Raw genomic sequence first — 14,631 nt, forward strand, 5'->3', positions numbered from 1 at the left:
TAGTCCAATGGTAACATCTAATAGGAGTTACTAACAGCCAAAAAAAAAAACACATCTAATAGGAGTTACTAACAGCATCCAATAGAGATATCTAGCAATCTTGATGGACGGAGTTTGACATGAATAGGAGCAGTCTTACTGCTAGTCATCGTCTCATCTTCAAATAATTCTGAATATAGATATGGGCTGTGTTTAGTTCACGCCGAAGTTGGAAGTTTGGTTGAAAATTGGAACGATGTGATTGAAAGTTTGTGTGTGTATGACATGTTGATGTGATGGGAAAAGTTAGAAGTTTGGAAAAAAACTTTGGAACTAAACACACCAATGATAGTGATGATAATATAGTATAGGGATATAGATAAGCTGTTACTGATATACCTACTGCTAGTCCTCATGAGTTGTTCCTACATGCTAGCAATAGTGTTTTTCAAGATGCAGCACAGTAGATCTGAAAGACATGGAATTCCTGCTTCGGTGTTACCCATCAAACCATAGCAATTTTAGCAAGTACAGTTAAAATTAGCATCAATTCAAGCCAAATATCATACCATAGCAAGGTAACAGGAAATTCCAACAATAAAGTATTGTCATGTAGAAACGACACCTAACTCCATACAAATTACCTTTATGTTGGCCTTTGCTATATTTTTTTGCCGTATGTTTCGTTTTTCTTTAGATTCAGAGTTCAGTTGAACCCTATTTTCCTTTTTCTCATCACATGAATCCTGTATTTCTTGAACCTGCAAGGACCTTATGAGGAACAATTAGCAACTCACATGAAGAAAAAAAATGTTACTGACATCAGCAGCAAGACATTTTACCCAATCTTGCTGAAGATATCGGTGTGGAGCCCCTAATAGTGACCATGGTGGCAGTGGTCGAACAAATTTTTATTGAGTATTTCAACAAATGCATGGTCAACATTTTAGCAAACAAATAGTGAGCACGCTGCTGTACAAAAGAATGACTGGAGGGAACCATATAACAAATAGTTGAAGAAACATAATCTGGATGCAGGTGGATTCCTTGGGCTAGCTGCAGATAACATTTTCATTTTTGCTAAGGTGCAGAGCATGGACTAAAGTATGGACTCAAAGATTTGGAACAGAGCTCTAGAATTCATTAGAGTTTACCAACATTTAGAACAGAGCTCTAGAATTCACATTGGCTGGGATCTAAATACAAATAACATGTCAACACTCTGTAAATACAGGAGTTGAAAATAACAATATAATGCAAAATATGATGCAGAATGTATAATCAAACACTGCAACAGATTTTGTAAATACAGGAATGTATAGTGCAAGATCGTCTAAACTACTGCAACAGATTCTGTACGTGAATCAAACAATAGCCTAATGAGCACATTGCTTGAGATGACTGATAACCTGGCACAGCGAGCTACCTCCGGCAGCCTGAGGGAAGCAGCTCCAGCCAGTGGAGTGGGCTGCACTGGTTCCATGACCAGTCAACGTGAAGCACAGCGGACGCAGGGGTTATTGGTGTCGGCGGCAAGGCAGAGGCATGGGTGGGTTAGGACTTAGGAGTGCGTACCGAGGACAGCGGTGGCCGGTGGAGATGGCGGCAGCGACCGCGGAGGAGATCGGCGAGGCGGGCGTCGCGGTTGGCGTGGCGGCCGCGCGATGGCGAGGCGTCGGCAGTGATGCGGGCGGCGGCGCCGGTCGGAAGATGGCGGGGCGTCGGCGGGAGTCGCGACGCCGATGTGCACTGGGTGGGGCTTCGGCGGCGTCGGAATCTCCACCGCTCCACCTCTACCAAAGACTCCCCAAATGCTGCATCACGTCACATCGATGCTCCACCTTGCGAGCCGGCTACCCCGCCGATCTCCACGGACAGAAGCGCCGGGATGAGGGTGGGGTGCCGCGGGAGGAGCCGGCGGCGACGCGGAGGAACCGTCGGCCGGTAGATGCGGGGCGGTAGGGGTGACGCGATGTGGGAGGCGTGGTGGGGGAGGCGGAGTTGGGAACCGCCCCCGGTGGCGGCGGCGGCGAGGGAGGATGGCGGTGGCGTGGGGAGGGCCGTGGAGATGGTGGCGTGGGGGAGGGCGGCGTCGGTGAGGTGAGGCGGGCTCAGGTCCGGCGGGCGGCGCGGCATGGGAAGGGGCAGGGCGGCGATGGTGGCGTGGGGGAGGGCGGCGCCGGTGAGGTGAGGCGGGATCAGGTCCGGCGGGCGGCGCCGCGTGGGGAGGGCGGCGCAGCGTGGGGCGTGGGGCGGGCGGCGCGGCAGGCGGAGCAGTGGCGTGGGGGCGGAGATTAGCGATTTCTTGCTGTGCGTGGGGGATGGCGGCGCCGTGGGTTAGTTCCAGCGGGCGGCGCAGCGTGGGGATGGCGCGGCGCGGCGATGGGTTAGGTCCGCCGAGCGTGCGCGTTATTTTTTTTTCGCACCGTCTCTTTTTTTTTCTCCGTGCGTGGTGCGGTTTCTTTGGATGACAGATGGGTCCTACGCGACAGTGGATCAGAAGGATTAGAGGATTGCTGGATGAACTTGTACTTTTTATATTAATATATTAATATTAGTATAGATATAGATCACGTCCTCTTCCACCGTCGTCAATCGTCATACCACGGGCAGTGGCAGGTGAATCACGCGCGTAGACACGTATTATCGACTTGTGAGTTGTGAGGTGTGTGAGCGTGACCCCACTCTACGAGCGGATCAGGCAGGCCAATGAAAGGTCAGGCCGTCAGGGCAGAGCAGAGCGAGGGAGGTGTGGCGTGGCGTGGGCTTCTCTCCTCGCGCACTGGGCAACACCCCCACGCAATTACGCAGGCCGAAACCGAAACAGCCGAACATCCCCGCGAATTTTCTAGGTTGGCTCGCAGGCTAGATTCTTAATGGGCTTTTGCAGGCCGTGTTTCAACTTTGTTGGAATAAGTCCACCTACTATCCCTCAACTTTACGTCGAGTACTTGAATCTGTATAACATCCCTAATCACCAATACCAGAAATATCTACCCCTCAAGTATTCAAAACCATGTAAAGTAAGTCCCATGACATGTCATGTGCGGTTTGCTGACGTGGTATCCTAGTCAGCAAAAAAATATGTGAACATGTAAGTGGCCCAGCCACTGAAGATTTCGCTGCCAAGCAGCGCTCGGTGTGCTGCCTTGTGCCGGCGCTCCTCTTGCCCACCATGCCGAGGCAGCCTCCAGCCGACCGAGGCGTCGCCGTCCCCTAGCACCTCACGTAGCCCCCCCCCCCCCCCTCCCTCCCTCCTCTCCTCGCTCGCGCTTTCGTCTACAATCTAGAGATCAACTCAAATGGGAAAACTCCTTCGCCGCCGTTGTCACCATCGCCGAGGCGCTCCCCCCTTCTCATGCCCCTACCCCACTCATCACTTGGCCCACCCCCAATCCTGAGCTGGGCCGTCGTCGCTGCCTCCATCGGATCTAGGAGCGCGAAGTTGCCTAGATGCCCTCTTCCCCACTCCCGCTCCCGTCCCTCGTCTTCCATCTTGATCACACCGGGGAGGTTGACGCATTCGCGTAATTTTGTAGAGTAATATATTTATAAAAAATAGTAGAAAAACCTAATTTAAAATACCATTATTTTTTTCTACTAAGTGCGTCTTTTTTTTTTTACTTTATCGTTTTTATCATAAGTCTGTACGTACGATTCTTTACCTACTTTTTTTTTCTTCCGGTGAATAGTAGGTAAGCTTCATTGTTTTTTTTTTCAGTTGGTACATACATACAAAGTATTTACATTTTTTTTTCTTTTTCCAACCCACAGAATACAGGAGGAAGGTATCACTTCTTTTAACAAAAACAATACACTAATTTAATGGTCTAAAATATTGTGTCCACCAATTTAAATGAAAATTGATGGTTCGATAAACATTATCATATGACAACTTAAAAGTGTTTGTAGGAGTGTCACGTGGTGGTTTAAGAGCATTTATAGAAAGTTTAATAAATTTTCAGTATATAATAGATTTTTTTCAATCTTTATCGTGACAAGTAGCTGTTGACATGCTCTGCTATTCACATTCCGCTGTCGTCGTTGCATCTCCACATTCTACAGTGTGCTCCATGCATTTTGCCTGCACGCTGAATAATACCTGTGGACGGCTTAATAGTGACCGCTTCATGCTTTGCAGGTACCAGAAAGCGCCATGGGCCTTATCCTCCTCCACTTACCGATTATGGGGCGGCTAATATACCAAGTTAAAACTGGTAATCCCCATGTTTTTAATAGCTGGAAGTGGCTCTTATCAAAAGATTATATATTTGGCCTGCCATATGCTCTTTAAGTCTTGTCCTGTTCTAATATTCTCTAGCCTGTTGATAACTTGATATTGACAGGGTCAACCTTTTTTGCCTGCTGAAGTGGTAGGCAATGAAGTCTTCAAAAGAAAAGATGACGAAAAAAAAAAAGAAAGAAGTGGTAGGCAATGAGACATGGCTAGCATTTATCAATGTCAAGCTCTTCAAGGCACATATACTATTTTCTTCATCCATGAAGCCATCCAGAATGTGCTATGGGGCTCTGGAGCCTGAAAATTTTGTGGTCCTTTCCTTTCGGTGCAGCCCTACAGTGTGCAGTCCCCACATAGTGGGATATATTCCTCCAGCTGAGACTGCTCAGTGATTCGTAGAGATGAATCTTGCTATCCTAGTGCTGCCAAAAGTGATATAGGATTTCATGCTTGTCGTTTGGACTACAGTAAATTCAGAAATACTCATAACCAGACAAACCAGTTGGCTACTGGATGTAGTACTAGATTTTGACTCATTATCTTACCTCAAAAAAAGAGAGTTGATACTGGATTCATGTTTAGTGTAATTTAGGGCGTTGCACGAGTTGACAAAGCTGAACATGTCTTCTCAACCGTCTTCTTCCACTCTCAATTAAGCAACGCAAGATGATGGTTTTTGTTGCTTGATCCGATATCTGTATAGTTGAAAGGCCATGACCGCTTTGACGCTTTCGGTTGGACAGTTGGACAACTGTTCGGTGAAGCCACTCAGCCTCTCTCCTCTCCACCACTTCTCGAAATGCAAGGGCAACACGAACACCTCACCCCGAGCTTTGTGCGTCGTCGTGTGCTCGCTCGTGTAGTCGTGCGCCTAGACGTGGCCAGGATTTTAATCTTTTTTTCCGTTCGCTTTGTCCATCTCCTCCTCTCCCGTGCATTGCATGCAACATTCGAGCTTGCAGGACGTGTGGTTAATGGGCGTACGTGCTCCTGTTGCCACGACAAGCACTACCTCCATTTCCTCGCAAAAATTGCATGTCATGTCACTGCAGAAAAAAGAGGGAGAAGTGGGAAAGAACGGCTGCAAAAGAGGGGCAAAACTGTGTCTATATATACGTGGTGTCTTCTGAACTCTGGTGGATAAACCGCCCAAGTTAGCACCTTCACCAGCAGCAGCGTTCTTGCTCTTGGAAATCTTCTGGCCTTCGAAGATTCCTGCAGCCGTCGAGCAAAGAGGTCAGATCACTATTGCCCCAGCATGATTGCACACTTTATATATGATCGATCTTGTGATGGCTGCAGAGAATCGACATCTTTTGCCTGTCCTTTTCGCAGGAACATCTACTAGTCGGAGCACGGCCACTTTGGTTCCAGGGACCAAACTCCAAAGGGTTGAAGCTGATCTGCATATAGCAAAGTAGAGGTAAGATGGATTGTGGTTGGTCCATGACATTGCCAGTTTGCGACAATGCGATTAAGCTCAATGCCTATATATTTGCTCATTCTACAAGTGGCTTGACTCCAAACTACTCTCTGTTCTTGCCCTGTGGTTTCTTCTCCGTTTGCAGGCTTTATTGCATTGCAGGAAAAGATGGCAGCTTCTCATGGAAATGCGATCTTTGTTCTGCTGCTGTGCACTCTCTTTCTCCCGTCCCTTGCATGTGACAGCGGTACATTCTTCTACCCTGCATTGAGTATTTGTCTGAACCCTGTCTACTCTGCTTGTGTATTTATCTACTGTTACAGTCGTTTCCATGCCTTCATGAGAGCATTCAGAATTCCTTGCTTCCGTTTCTGCTGTCAATTTGGACAATTTCACAATCAAGTTTCGCAAATATTATCATTTTCTAACGTTATCGTTGATGTGAGATATGTGAATTCTTGATTGGAAGCAGGTGGCGTGAAGTTTGGGTACACTGGTTCTATCGGCCCTGACTTCTGGGGGAATTTGAGTGCCGACTTCACGCGTTGCTCGAACGGAAAGCAGCAGTCCCCAATTGACATCGACACCAACAACCTGGTTCATGAACTGAATATGGAGCCACTCCATAGAAATTATACCGCTGCAAATGCTACTCTTGTCGACAACATCTTCAACGTCGCGGTTTGTTCTGAACCAAACCTCTTGCACTGAACACTACTCTGTCCCTCCTCTGATTGTGCAGTCTTCTGATAGTTAGTCGTTTTTGTTTCCTTCAGCTGCGGTACGAAGAGGCAGCAGGGGTTCTGAGCATTAACGGGGTGAAGTACACGCTGAAGCAGATGCACTGGCACTCTCCTTCCGAGCACACCATCAACGGCTTCAGGTTTGCGCCTGCCTGCACATAACAGAGACGAAATGCAGACGACGGATGGAAATATGGAGTGGATCATCCTTTTCTGTGCTGATCAGTGATCACAATTCGTTGTAACTTTTTTCTCTGGCAGGTTCCCACTGGAGCTCCACATGGTTCACACCAACGAAAATGGCAACATCACCGTTCTGGCCTTTCTCTACCGATTTGGCAGGCCAGACCCGTTCTTCGAACAGGTAGATCACCCGATTCATATGACGTGGCTGCACGGTGCACACTACGATTCTACCGTTGAAAGGCAATAATTTATAGCAGCATGTCTTCCTCTGTTCCTGATATGTGGTGTTTTGCCCTTCATGGATGATAGATTCAGGATAAGCTGGCTGCGCTCAACGCGGAGGGCTGCAAGGCAGAGAAAGGCAGCCCGGTCCCTGCCGGATCTGTGAGCTTGCTGACGATGAGGCAGCACGTGCACATATACTACAGATACGTTGGGTCACTGACCACGCCACCGTGCGCCGAGAACGTGATCTGGAACATCCCTGCCATGGTACGTATACTACACACGCGCTAGCTTCATCTCCTAAAATTTTCCATCTCAGCTGCATCATGACAGCAACATGGCTCGCATCGCATTCTGCCAAGTCTGAACTTTGTGAGCACGAATGCTTACTAAAATGTTGCAGCCGAGAGAGATCACACCGCAGCAGGCCGCCGATCTGATGGCTCCCCTGGACGAAGGCTACCGCCGCAACAGCAGGCCGACGCAGCAGATGAACGGCCGCACCGTGCAGCTCTACCACAGGTTCTGGGGGAAGAAGAAGAGGAGGAGCTCCCCGTAGGCTGACGACGACGACGTACGACGACGCGCTGGCAGCGCCATCGATCCATTCCGGCCGATGGAGATCGCTGCGTGTTTTGGGGTCCCTTGTGTTGTGTTCTGTCCAGCAGTAGTAGTTTGTTTCTGAAGTCGTGTTTATAGCGTCTAGGTTTGCTTTCTTATTTTGGTTACCGGCCATAGATTGCCCCGGTTTTGCTAGCAGTCTTGAACTCTGAAGTTGTTCAGTTTGTCATTTAGGGCTTTGATTTCTGTACTAAGAGACCGGTCTTTTGTCACCCTCTTTAATTACCTACTAATGAAGAACTACTGAGTTCTCAACAAACGTGTGCTCTTGCCGTTGGTGCGGGGCGCTAGCGTAGTAGTGCGCGCACGAACCGCGCGATTGATGGGGAGCTTCAGCACACGCCGACTCGCCTACAGGCCCCCGTCCTGTGTGCAACCTCGGCCGGACGGGGGCTCGCGGCCGCGGAGACTTCGTCCGGGCCAGACGAGAGGCCCATCAGTTGGGCCGGAACGAGATGGCGAGCAAATTTGGCCAGTTGGGATGAGGAAGATTAACGACGTCCAGATTGGGATTGCGATTGTTACATTAACGAGAGGAAAGAAATGGGATGATTGGAAAAATAAGAGATGGATTTGGCCAGATTGGAACGGAAATATGTTTTAAAAATAGAAAAAATAGAAAAATTAGTTAATAAGGGCCCATCCGGGTTCGAACCGGAGACCTCTTGATCTGCAGTCAAATGCTCTACCACTGAGCTATGGACCCAACTCACAAAAAATTTTCTAAATCTACTTAAAAAACAACAAATATTATACTAATTAACTAAAATATATTATTGTAATTGTAGATCATGTTGTGAATTTGTATTAAATAAAACATGTCCTTGGAAAACACCGTGTAACTTCACATTTGACTTAAGAAGTTTGGATGAAATAGGAGTCCATGTCAAATACTACCACAAACTAATAGTTTATTGATTCGGAATTTTAGAACCAAAGTCTAAACAGTTCGCAACTCTATATTTATTGAATTATGAAACATGCTAAATTAAAACTCCGACATAAATACAATTAGATATACTTATTAATTCAAAATTTGTAAAATGTTAATATAACATGAAAACAACGGAAGATATAGTAAGATGTTCCATTATGTCTTTATTTTTTTTACTAATTTTACTTTCGAATTTTAAAAATTAATATTAAAAAGTCATAATCGTTTTTTATCTAATCCTATTTAGTTTGAAGTATAGGTGACGTATCCAATATATTATTAAAATTTAAATATTTATATTATTAGTACTAAGTACCAATTCAAACTCAAACATCACAATTATTTTATTTATTCATATGCTTATGAAATAAATAAAAAAATATTTACGAGTAAAAATTTTATTTACGTGTCCTGAACGACTTAAAATCAAATGTTGCAAATTAAACTATGATGAAAATAATTAAATTTAAAATTGAGTTTTAAATTTTAATCTTTGACTTATATCTATTCTCTACTATTATAAATTGAGTTTTTACCGATATTTTAATAAGTCATCCGATTTTTAAGTCCGTTCGCTCTTGGAAATAAATATCCGTGTATGAGTTGGATTTTAAATTCGTTTGCTTTGGAAATACAAAAGAAGTCGTATAAGAAATTTATTTAAAAAAGCTTGCATGCTAACTTGAGATAAAAATCGGACTCCTAATTGCAGCTCATGATTTTCTAAAAAAAAAAATCCAAGCGAATTCCTACAGTGAATTTCATCATAGCTAAACCGTATATAATAAGATTAAAATAGCATTAAACCGTTGCAACGCACGGGTATTTTTTAGTAAGCATAAAAAATAAGCAAGACAATCTTTTAGCCCCCATATGCACTTCCTTGTTCAAAATTCTTCTACTTCATATGGCCCTGTTTAGTTCCAAAGTTTTTTTTTCAAACTTTCAACTTTCCATCGCATCAAACCTTTCATACACACACAATTTTTTCTTTCACATCATACCAATTTCAACCAAACTTCTAAACTTCATTATGAATACAGCCGCGCGTTTGGGCATTCGGCACACTGCTAATAGCCGGTCTGCCGATGTTACCGATGGCTGCGTGCAAACTAAAAACAACGAGAAAGCACCTCCAAAACTCCCCGGCAAGCCGCGCCTCACCCAACCACTCAACCCACCAACGGTACTCGCTGCCGTTCCACACCGCACGGGCCTCCCCCTTTTCAAAATCTCCACGTCTTTTGTTTGGCGCTCCCCTTAAATCCACTTGCTCTGACTCTCCAGAAACTATCAATCGCTCACCCACCAGTCAGTCAGTGCTAGTAGCTGGCAAGGATGCCGCAAATCAATCTGGAGTCCCTCTTCTGCGGCGGCGGCGAGGCGGGGTCGAGGGTGGCGTGCGAGACCATCGCGCTCCCCGGCTGCTCCGACGCCCCAGCGGAGTCGCGCTGCGTGCGGATAGGGGACGGCGCCATCTGGGCGGAGTTGGCCGGCGGCACGGTGCTGGAGAGGGATGGCTCCACCAAGGGCAGCTCTAATCCCAAGGCGGCCGCTGCGTCCGGGAAGGGGAAGAAGGGCGGGCCACGGCCGTCGTCGGCTGAGTCGAGGAGGCTGCCGGTGACCGGCAAGGCGGCCGTCGTGATCTGCGGTCTGCCGGCGGGAAAGATGGTCGCGCAGAAGAAGCGGCGGTCCCCATGCCTTGGCCGCGGATGGCGCCGGGCACCCGCGGCGGCGGGGGCCAGGGTCTTCGCGAGCGAGGCGGTGGAGACGGATCCCGGGTCCCCGAAGGTTTCGTGCTTTGGGGCCGTGCGGTCGGAGAGGTCGCCGGCGACGGCGGCGGCGGCGCCTGCGCCTCCCGTGGAGGACGAGGAGAGGAACGGCGGGTGCTGGGCGAGCGTGACTGCCACGCTGCGTCACCTATGTCGTTCTTCCAGCAATCCGCTCGAAGGTGAGCTGGAGACGAACGAGTGGAAGGCAACGGCGACTTCGTCACCGACGGTCGCCGCTCTTTCGCCGCCGCGGCCGGTGGCGGTTGGGCTGGGAGAGATGAAGCGCCTTGCTTCACGGCGGTGGCCGGAGACCATGGCAGTGGCTGGGCAGGGACCAGTCTCGGCGGCCTGAATCTGGTATATCGACGGATCACGGTCCCCGAGGCAAACAACCATCCGTTCTTAGTACTTGGAACAGCATCTCCCGTGCTAATATCCAGTTGTTAACTCTGAAAAAAGTCATCTTTATCTTCTTCTGCTTGTGCATGTGTGACACTTTTCTTTATTGAGCAAGCTGCTCCTTGTACCTTGTGTTGTCGTCGATGTTAGACTAGATTAATCACTCACTTGACTTTCTACACTGTAGAACCATTGCAATGCATCAACCAAATTCTCTTGAGATGGTCTCTTCCAAATTTCCAATCAGGTATCCAACTAAAGCAAATCCAATTAAAAAAAACTAAAGCACTAATCTGAAAGATCAAAAAGGCATATAAACATCTGAAAAACTAAAAAGTTGCAAACTTTATGGGCTCGCACGCGAGACTAAAAAAGCCCATAACTGAGAAAAAGAAACTGGCCCAACACTTTGCCTCCGTACGATCCAGCGGGGCAACTCTGACACGGGCCGCGCCACCTTTTTTCGACTTGCGGGCCTTCCTCCTCCTCCTGGCTTCTGCGCTGCCACGGGCACCAACCATCTGCCGGATTCGACCGTTGGAATTGCTACCAACATCGCCGCGCAGCGCACGAGAAAATTAAAAACAAAAGCCCAAATCTCCAGCGTCACCACGGCACGCAGTCACGCACCGCCCTCTCGGTCTCGGCCTCTCCTTGGTGACCGTTGCGCGCACAGTCACTCACACGGCGTTCAAAACGCACCACAAAACGCCCCACTACTCCCCGAGCCGGTCAAGCCATAGACGTTGCCCACTCTGGTCAAGGCTCGAGAAAGCGAGAGAGTGAAAAGCGCCGCCGTTTCGAGAGAGAGGTGGTTGGTTGCTCGCCGTCGCCGTGACGAGATGGGGTGCATCTCCTCGAAGCTGCTCCCGCCCGGGCCGGGCGACGCGAGAGGGGGAAGCGGCGCGCGCGCCACCGTGCGTGGCCGCGTCGACCATGTGGTGTCCCTCACCTCCACCACCTACGGGGTGCTCGACCTCCACCCCAAGCACGGGGCTGCGGCTGCCGCGGCAGCGGCGGCAGCAGCGGCGGCGGCGGTGGCGTGCCAGGAAAAGGTGCAGGAGACTCAGGCTCAGCCGCCGCAGGAGGATAAGCCGATAAGCAGGGAGTGGAAGCGCGCGAGGCCGCCGCCGCTCGTGGTCCCGAGCGCCAAGAAGCCGGCGCCGGCGGGTAAGCTGGACTCCGGATTGGAGGTTATCAACGCCTGGGAGATTATGGCCGGGCTGGAGGACGCCGACGCCGCGGATGCGTCGCCGGCGAAGAAGCCGGCCAAGCAGCCGAGTCGTTGGTCGCCGGCAAGGGTCATCGCAATGGCCCTGCCGTCGCCCAAGAAGTCGGCGACGAAGCGGAGGAACACACCCGGGAAGGAGAACAGCCCGCTGCAGCGCTGCTCCGGGAACAACAACAGCAGCAACATCAACAAGACCGGCGACGTCAACGTCGACAGGGTCCTCCGGCCGTACAATTCAATCGACAACTCGAAATTGTCCAGGATGTCCAAGAGATTCTCTCCGGTGAGCGCTCGGATCGTCCGGAAGCCCGGGCCGCCGGAGACCGGCGGCGGAATGTCGTCGTCGCGGCGGAGCCTGAGCCCGCTGTTCGACCCGGAGCTCCTGGCGTCCATCGAGCGCGAGCTGTCGGAGGAAGGCGCCCACATCAAGCGGATGGTCGGGTCGGAGAAGCCCAAGCACCCGAAGGCGGCCCCACCGGCGATGGTGGCCGAGGGGAAATGCCCGCCCGGCGGCGCCGACGCGGTCGTCCTGTACACCACCACCCTCCGCGGCATCCGCAGGACGTTCGAGGAGTGCAACGCGGTGCGCGCGGCGATCGAGGCCCACGACGTGAAGTTGATCGAGCGGGACGTGTCCATGGACTCGGGCTACCGCGAGGAGCTGCGGCTGCTGCTGGGCGGGCGGGAGGTGCGCGTGCCGGCGGTGTTCGTCCGGGGCCGGCACGTCGGCGGCGCGGCGGAGGTGACCAAGCTGGAGGAGGAGGGCAAGCTGAAGGCGCTGCTGCAGGGCCTCCCGCGCGCGCGCGTCTGGTGCGCCGGCTGCGCCGGCGTGCGGTTCGTCATGTGCCGGGACTGCAACGGCAGCCGCAAGGTGCGCGTGGACGGCGAGCGGAAGGAGACGGTCCAGTGCGGCGAGTGCAACGAGAACGGCCTCGTCCGCTGCCCCATCTGCTCATGATGGATCCGGCGATGGATAGCTGTGAATCGTGTGTGATGTCCAAAGTTGTGGAGCAATTCGTGTCGTGTTGGGTTGATTCGCGTGTCTACCCCCGGCTGATGTTGGATTCTGGTTTGTGCTGCTTGTTGTGCTCGGCAACGGCTAACAATTGTATGCTCCCATCGGTTGGACATTTGGCCCAAAATGGCTTATTTAGCTTATTAGAAAATTAAAATTAATTTATAAGTAAAACTTTTGTAGATTTGTTCGTAGCGACTTAAAAACCAACATTAACAAAAAGTACGTTAAAAGCATTTCAAAATCAACTTCAAAATCAAGTTCAAAAATTCAAATTTTGGCTTATTCTTTGGTTGTTTAGGCCAAACGATGGGGCCAGTAATCTGTACCGATTACTATTCTTTCTTTACCACTTTGTGATAATTTAATTGCTTTTCATTCTTTCGCATTGAGGAGCTGAGAATTTGAGAATGCTGATGCTTAAGGCTTTGCTTGTTAGCCGAGAATTTGACAGTAACTGCATTGCTTGCACCCTTCCATTGCCTGTTTGCGTTCGAACAAAAGCTCAGATTGTGTGCATTCTTCGAATCCGGCAATCACGAGACCTGAAGTGAAATAACTGACGGTCATTTATGGAAAAGAATTGATTTTATAGTTGATACATCTATTTCCAATTGTTGCCCATTCAACCCATCTTTGAACTATTTATTTGCCATGTCCCCTTAAATAAGCCAAGATTTCGTTATATAGGACATGTTTGCTTTGATATCATGTCAAAATGTTAGCAATGCTAAGATCTAAGCATATTTTGGTAGTTCCAAATCTAAGCACGCTATATGTGTTATTTGGTATATTTTGGTAGCGTACCAAACATTAGCCAAAGTGTTATTCGAATGGCTAACAATTTGGTAGGGTATATTTTGATTTCAAATCAAAATGGCGCATTGTTCAGTGAATTTTGAAGCAAACATTTCGCCATTTCCTAGTATAAATCCACTACGGTGGTAATGGAGATGTTTCAGCTCCGTAGAAACCTAATTATTTTCTCAGATCTCTTAAATGAAATTAAGGAACAAGTAATTAGATCTAGATCGGTGGAGTATAATGTTATGTATGTACAAATCTAGGAGAGTAGTGGTCAGAGTACATGTGACATGTGAGTTTAATTTGGTTTAAGTTGCTCTAGTGTGCAAAATGTTTGTAGATTCACGTGTAAGAGAAAACTACCTCCTTGTCTACCCTGTCTTCTACTATGGCCGCGTTTAGTTCCATGGGCTAATGTTTAGCCCTCAACTTTTAGCCTCAAATTAGCCCTCAAGAATCAAAACAAGTAGGCTAATTTTGAGCTAATGTGAATTAGCCCCTTCAAGAGGTGCTAATGGGGCTAATTTTGTGTAGGGACCATCAAAAAGCAGCTCTCTCTCCTTCTCTCTCCTCTCTTTCTACTCTCTCTCTCTACCTTTTAGCCTTGAATTAGCCCATGGATCCAAACATGCTACCTTAGGCTAATGTTTAGCCTACCAATTCATAACTAAACATTAGCTCTCAAAATTAGCCCTGAGCTAATCTTCCAAACAGGGCCAGTGTTCTACTACTATCCTCTCTTCTTTCCTTGCTCTTCCGGCAGAGTGGCAGGTCCATCTTCATGCTTCTGAACATTGTAGTGTCCAAATCAAGCCAAACTCCTGGTTCAGTTAAGCCATCCAAGACGCTAGGAGTGAAAAGTCACACGGGTTTTCGTTTTGCCGAGTTAGGCTTGTCAAGCCCGAGTCTTATCTCACAAACTAGATTTTACAAACACTTCAATTATATAGTTTTAACTACTTCATCTGTTTTTAAAAAACAACATGTGAGAATGAATTTGGATAAATACATATCCAGATTTTTCAAAAATTGGTTTTTTCTGTGACAGATGAAGTAATT

At 48.6% G+C, this 14,631-nt stretch overlaps 3 protein-coding genes and 1 non-coding gene across 5 annotated transcripts; 3 read left to right on the forward strand and 1 right to left on the reverse strand.

The window, feature by feature from the left end:
• The first annotated feature begins 5,359 nt into the window (after positions 1-5,359).
• Positions 5,360-7,664, forward strand: LOC127769889 (alpha carbonic anhydrase 1, chloroplastic-like). Of its 2 annotated transcripts, XM_052295549.1 has the most exons (8): positions 5,360-5,455; positions 5,555-5,642; positions 5,788-5,889; positions 6,115-6,323; positions 6,419-6,525; positions 6,647-6,749; positions 6,881-7,063; positions 7,200-7,664. In XM_052295549.1, the coding sequence occupies exons 3-8, from the start codon at positions 5,811-5,813 to the stop codon at positions 7,353-7,355; spliced, it is 837 nt and encodes a 278-aa protein (XP_052151509.1). In that variant the 5' UTR covers positions 5,360-5,455; positions 5,555-5,642; positions 5,788-5,810; the 3' UTR covers positions 7,356-7,664. The 2 variants fall into 2 exon arrangements, with proteins under 2 accessions (XP_052151509.1, XP_052151508.1); XM_052295548.1 differs by lacking the exons at positions 5,360-5,455; positions 5,555-5,642 and having other exon boundaries at positions 5,674-5,889.
• Positions 7,665-8,051: 387 nt separating this feature from the next.
• Positions 8,052-8,123, reverse strand: TRNAC-GCA (transfer RNA cysteine (anticodon GCA)). Its single transcript has one exon. It is a non-coding gene; the product is annotated as a tRNA-Cys (tRNA).
• A 1,379-nt stretch (positions 8,124-9,502) lies between these two features.
• On the forward strand, positions 9,503-10,893 carry LOC127771507 (uncharacterized). Its single transcript, XM_052297428.1, has one exon. It carries the CDS (start codon positions 9,690-9,692, stop codon positions 10,473-10,475), a length of 786 nt encoding a protein of 261 aa, XP_052153388.1. The 5' UTR covers positions 9,503-9,689; the 3' UTR covers positions 10,476-10,893.
• A 237-nt stretch (positions 10,894-11,130) lies between these two features.
• LOC127769849 (uncharacterized) lies at positions 11,131-13,245 on the forward strand. Its single transcript, XM_052295508.1, has one exon. The coding sequence runs from the start codon at positions 11,365-11,367 to the stop codon at positions 12,709-12,711; it is 1,347 nt and encodes a 448-aa protein (XP_052151468.1). The 5' UTR covers positions 11,131-11,364; the 3' UTR covers positions 12,712-13,245.
• Positions 13,246-14,631: the final 1,386 nt, after the last annotated feature.

The sequence above is a fragment of the Oryza glaberrima genome, chromosome 4, assembly GCF_000147395.1.
Source record: "Oryza glaberrima chromosome 4, OglaRS2, whole genome shotgun sequence".
Taxonomy (NCBI): Eukaryota; Viridiplantae; Streptophyta; class Magnoliopsida; order Poales; family Poaceae; genus Oryza; species Oryza glaberrima.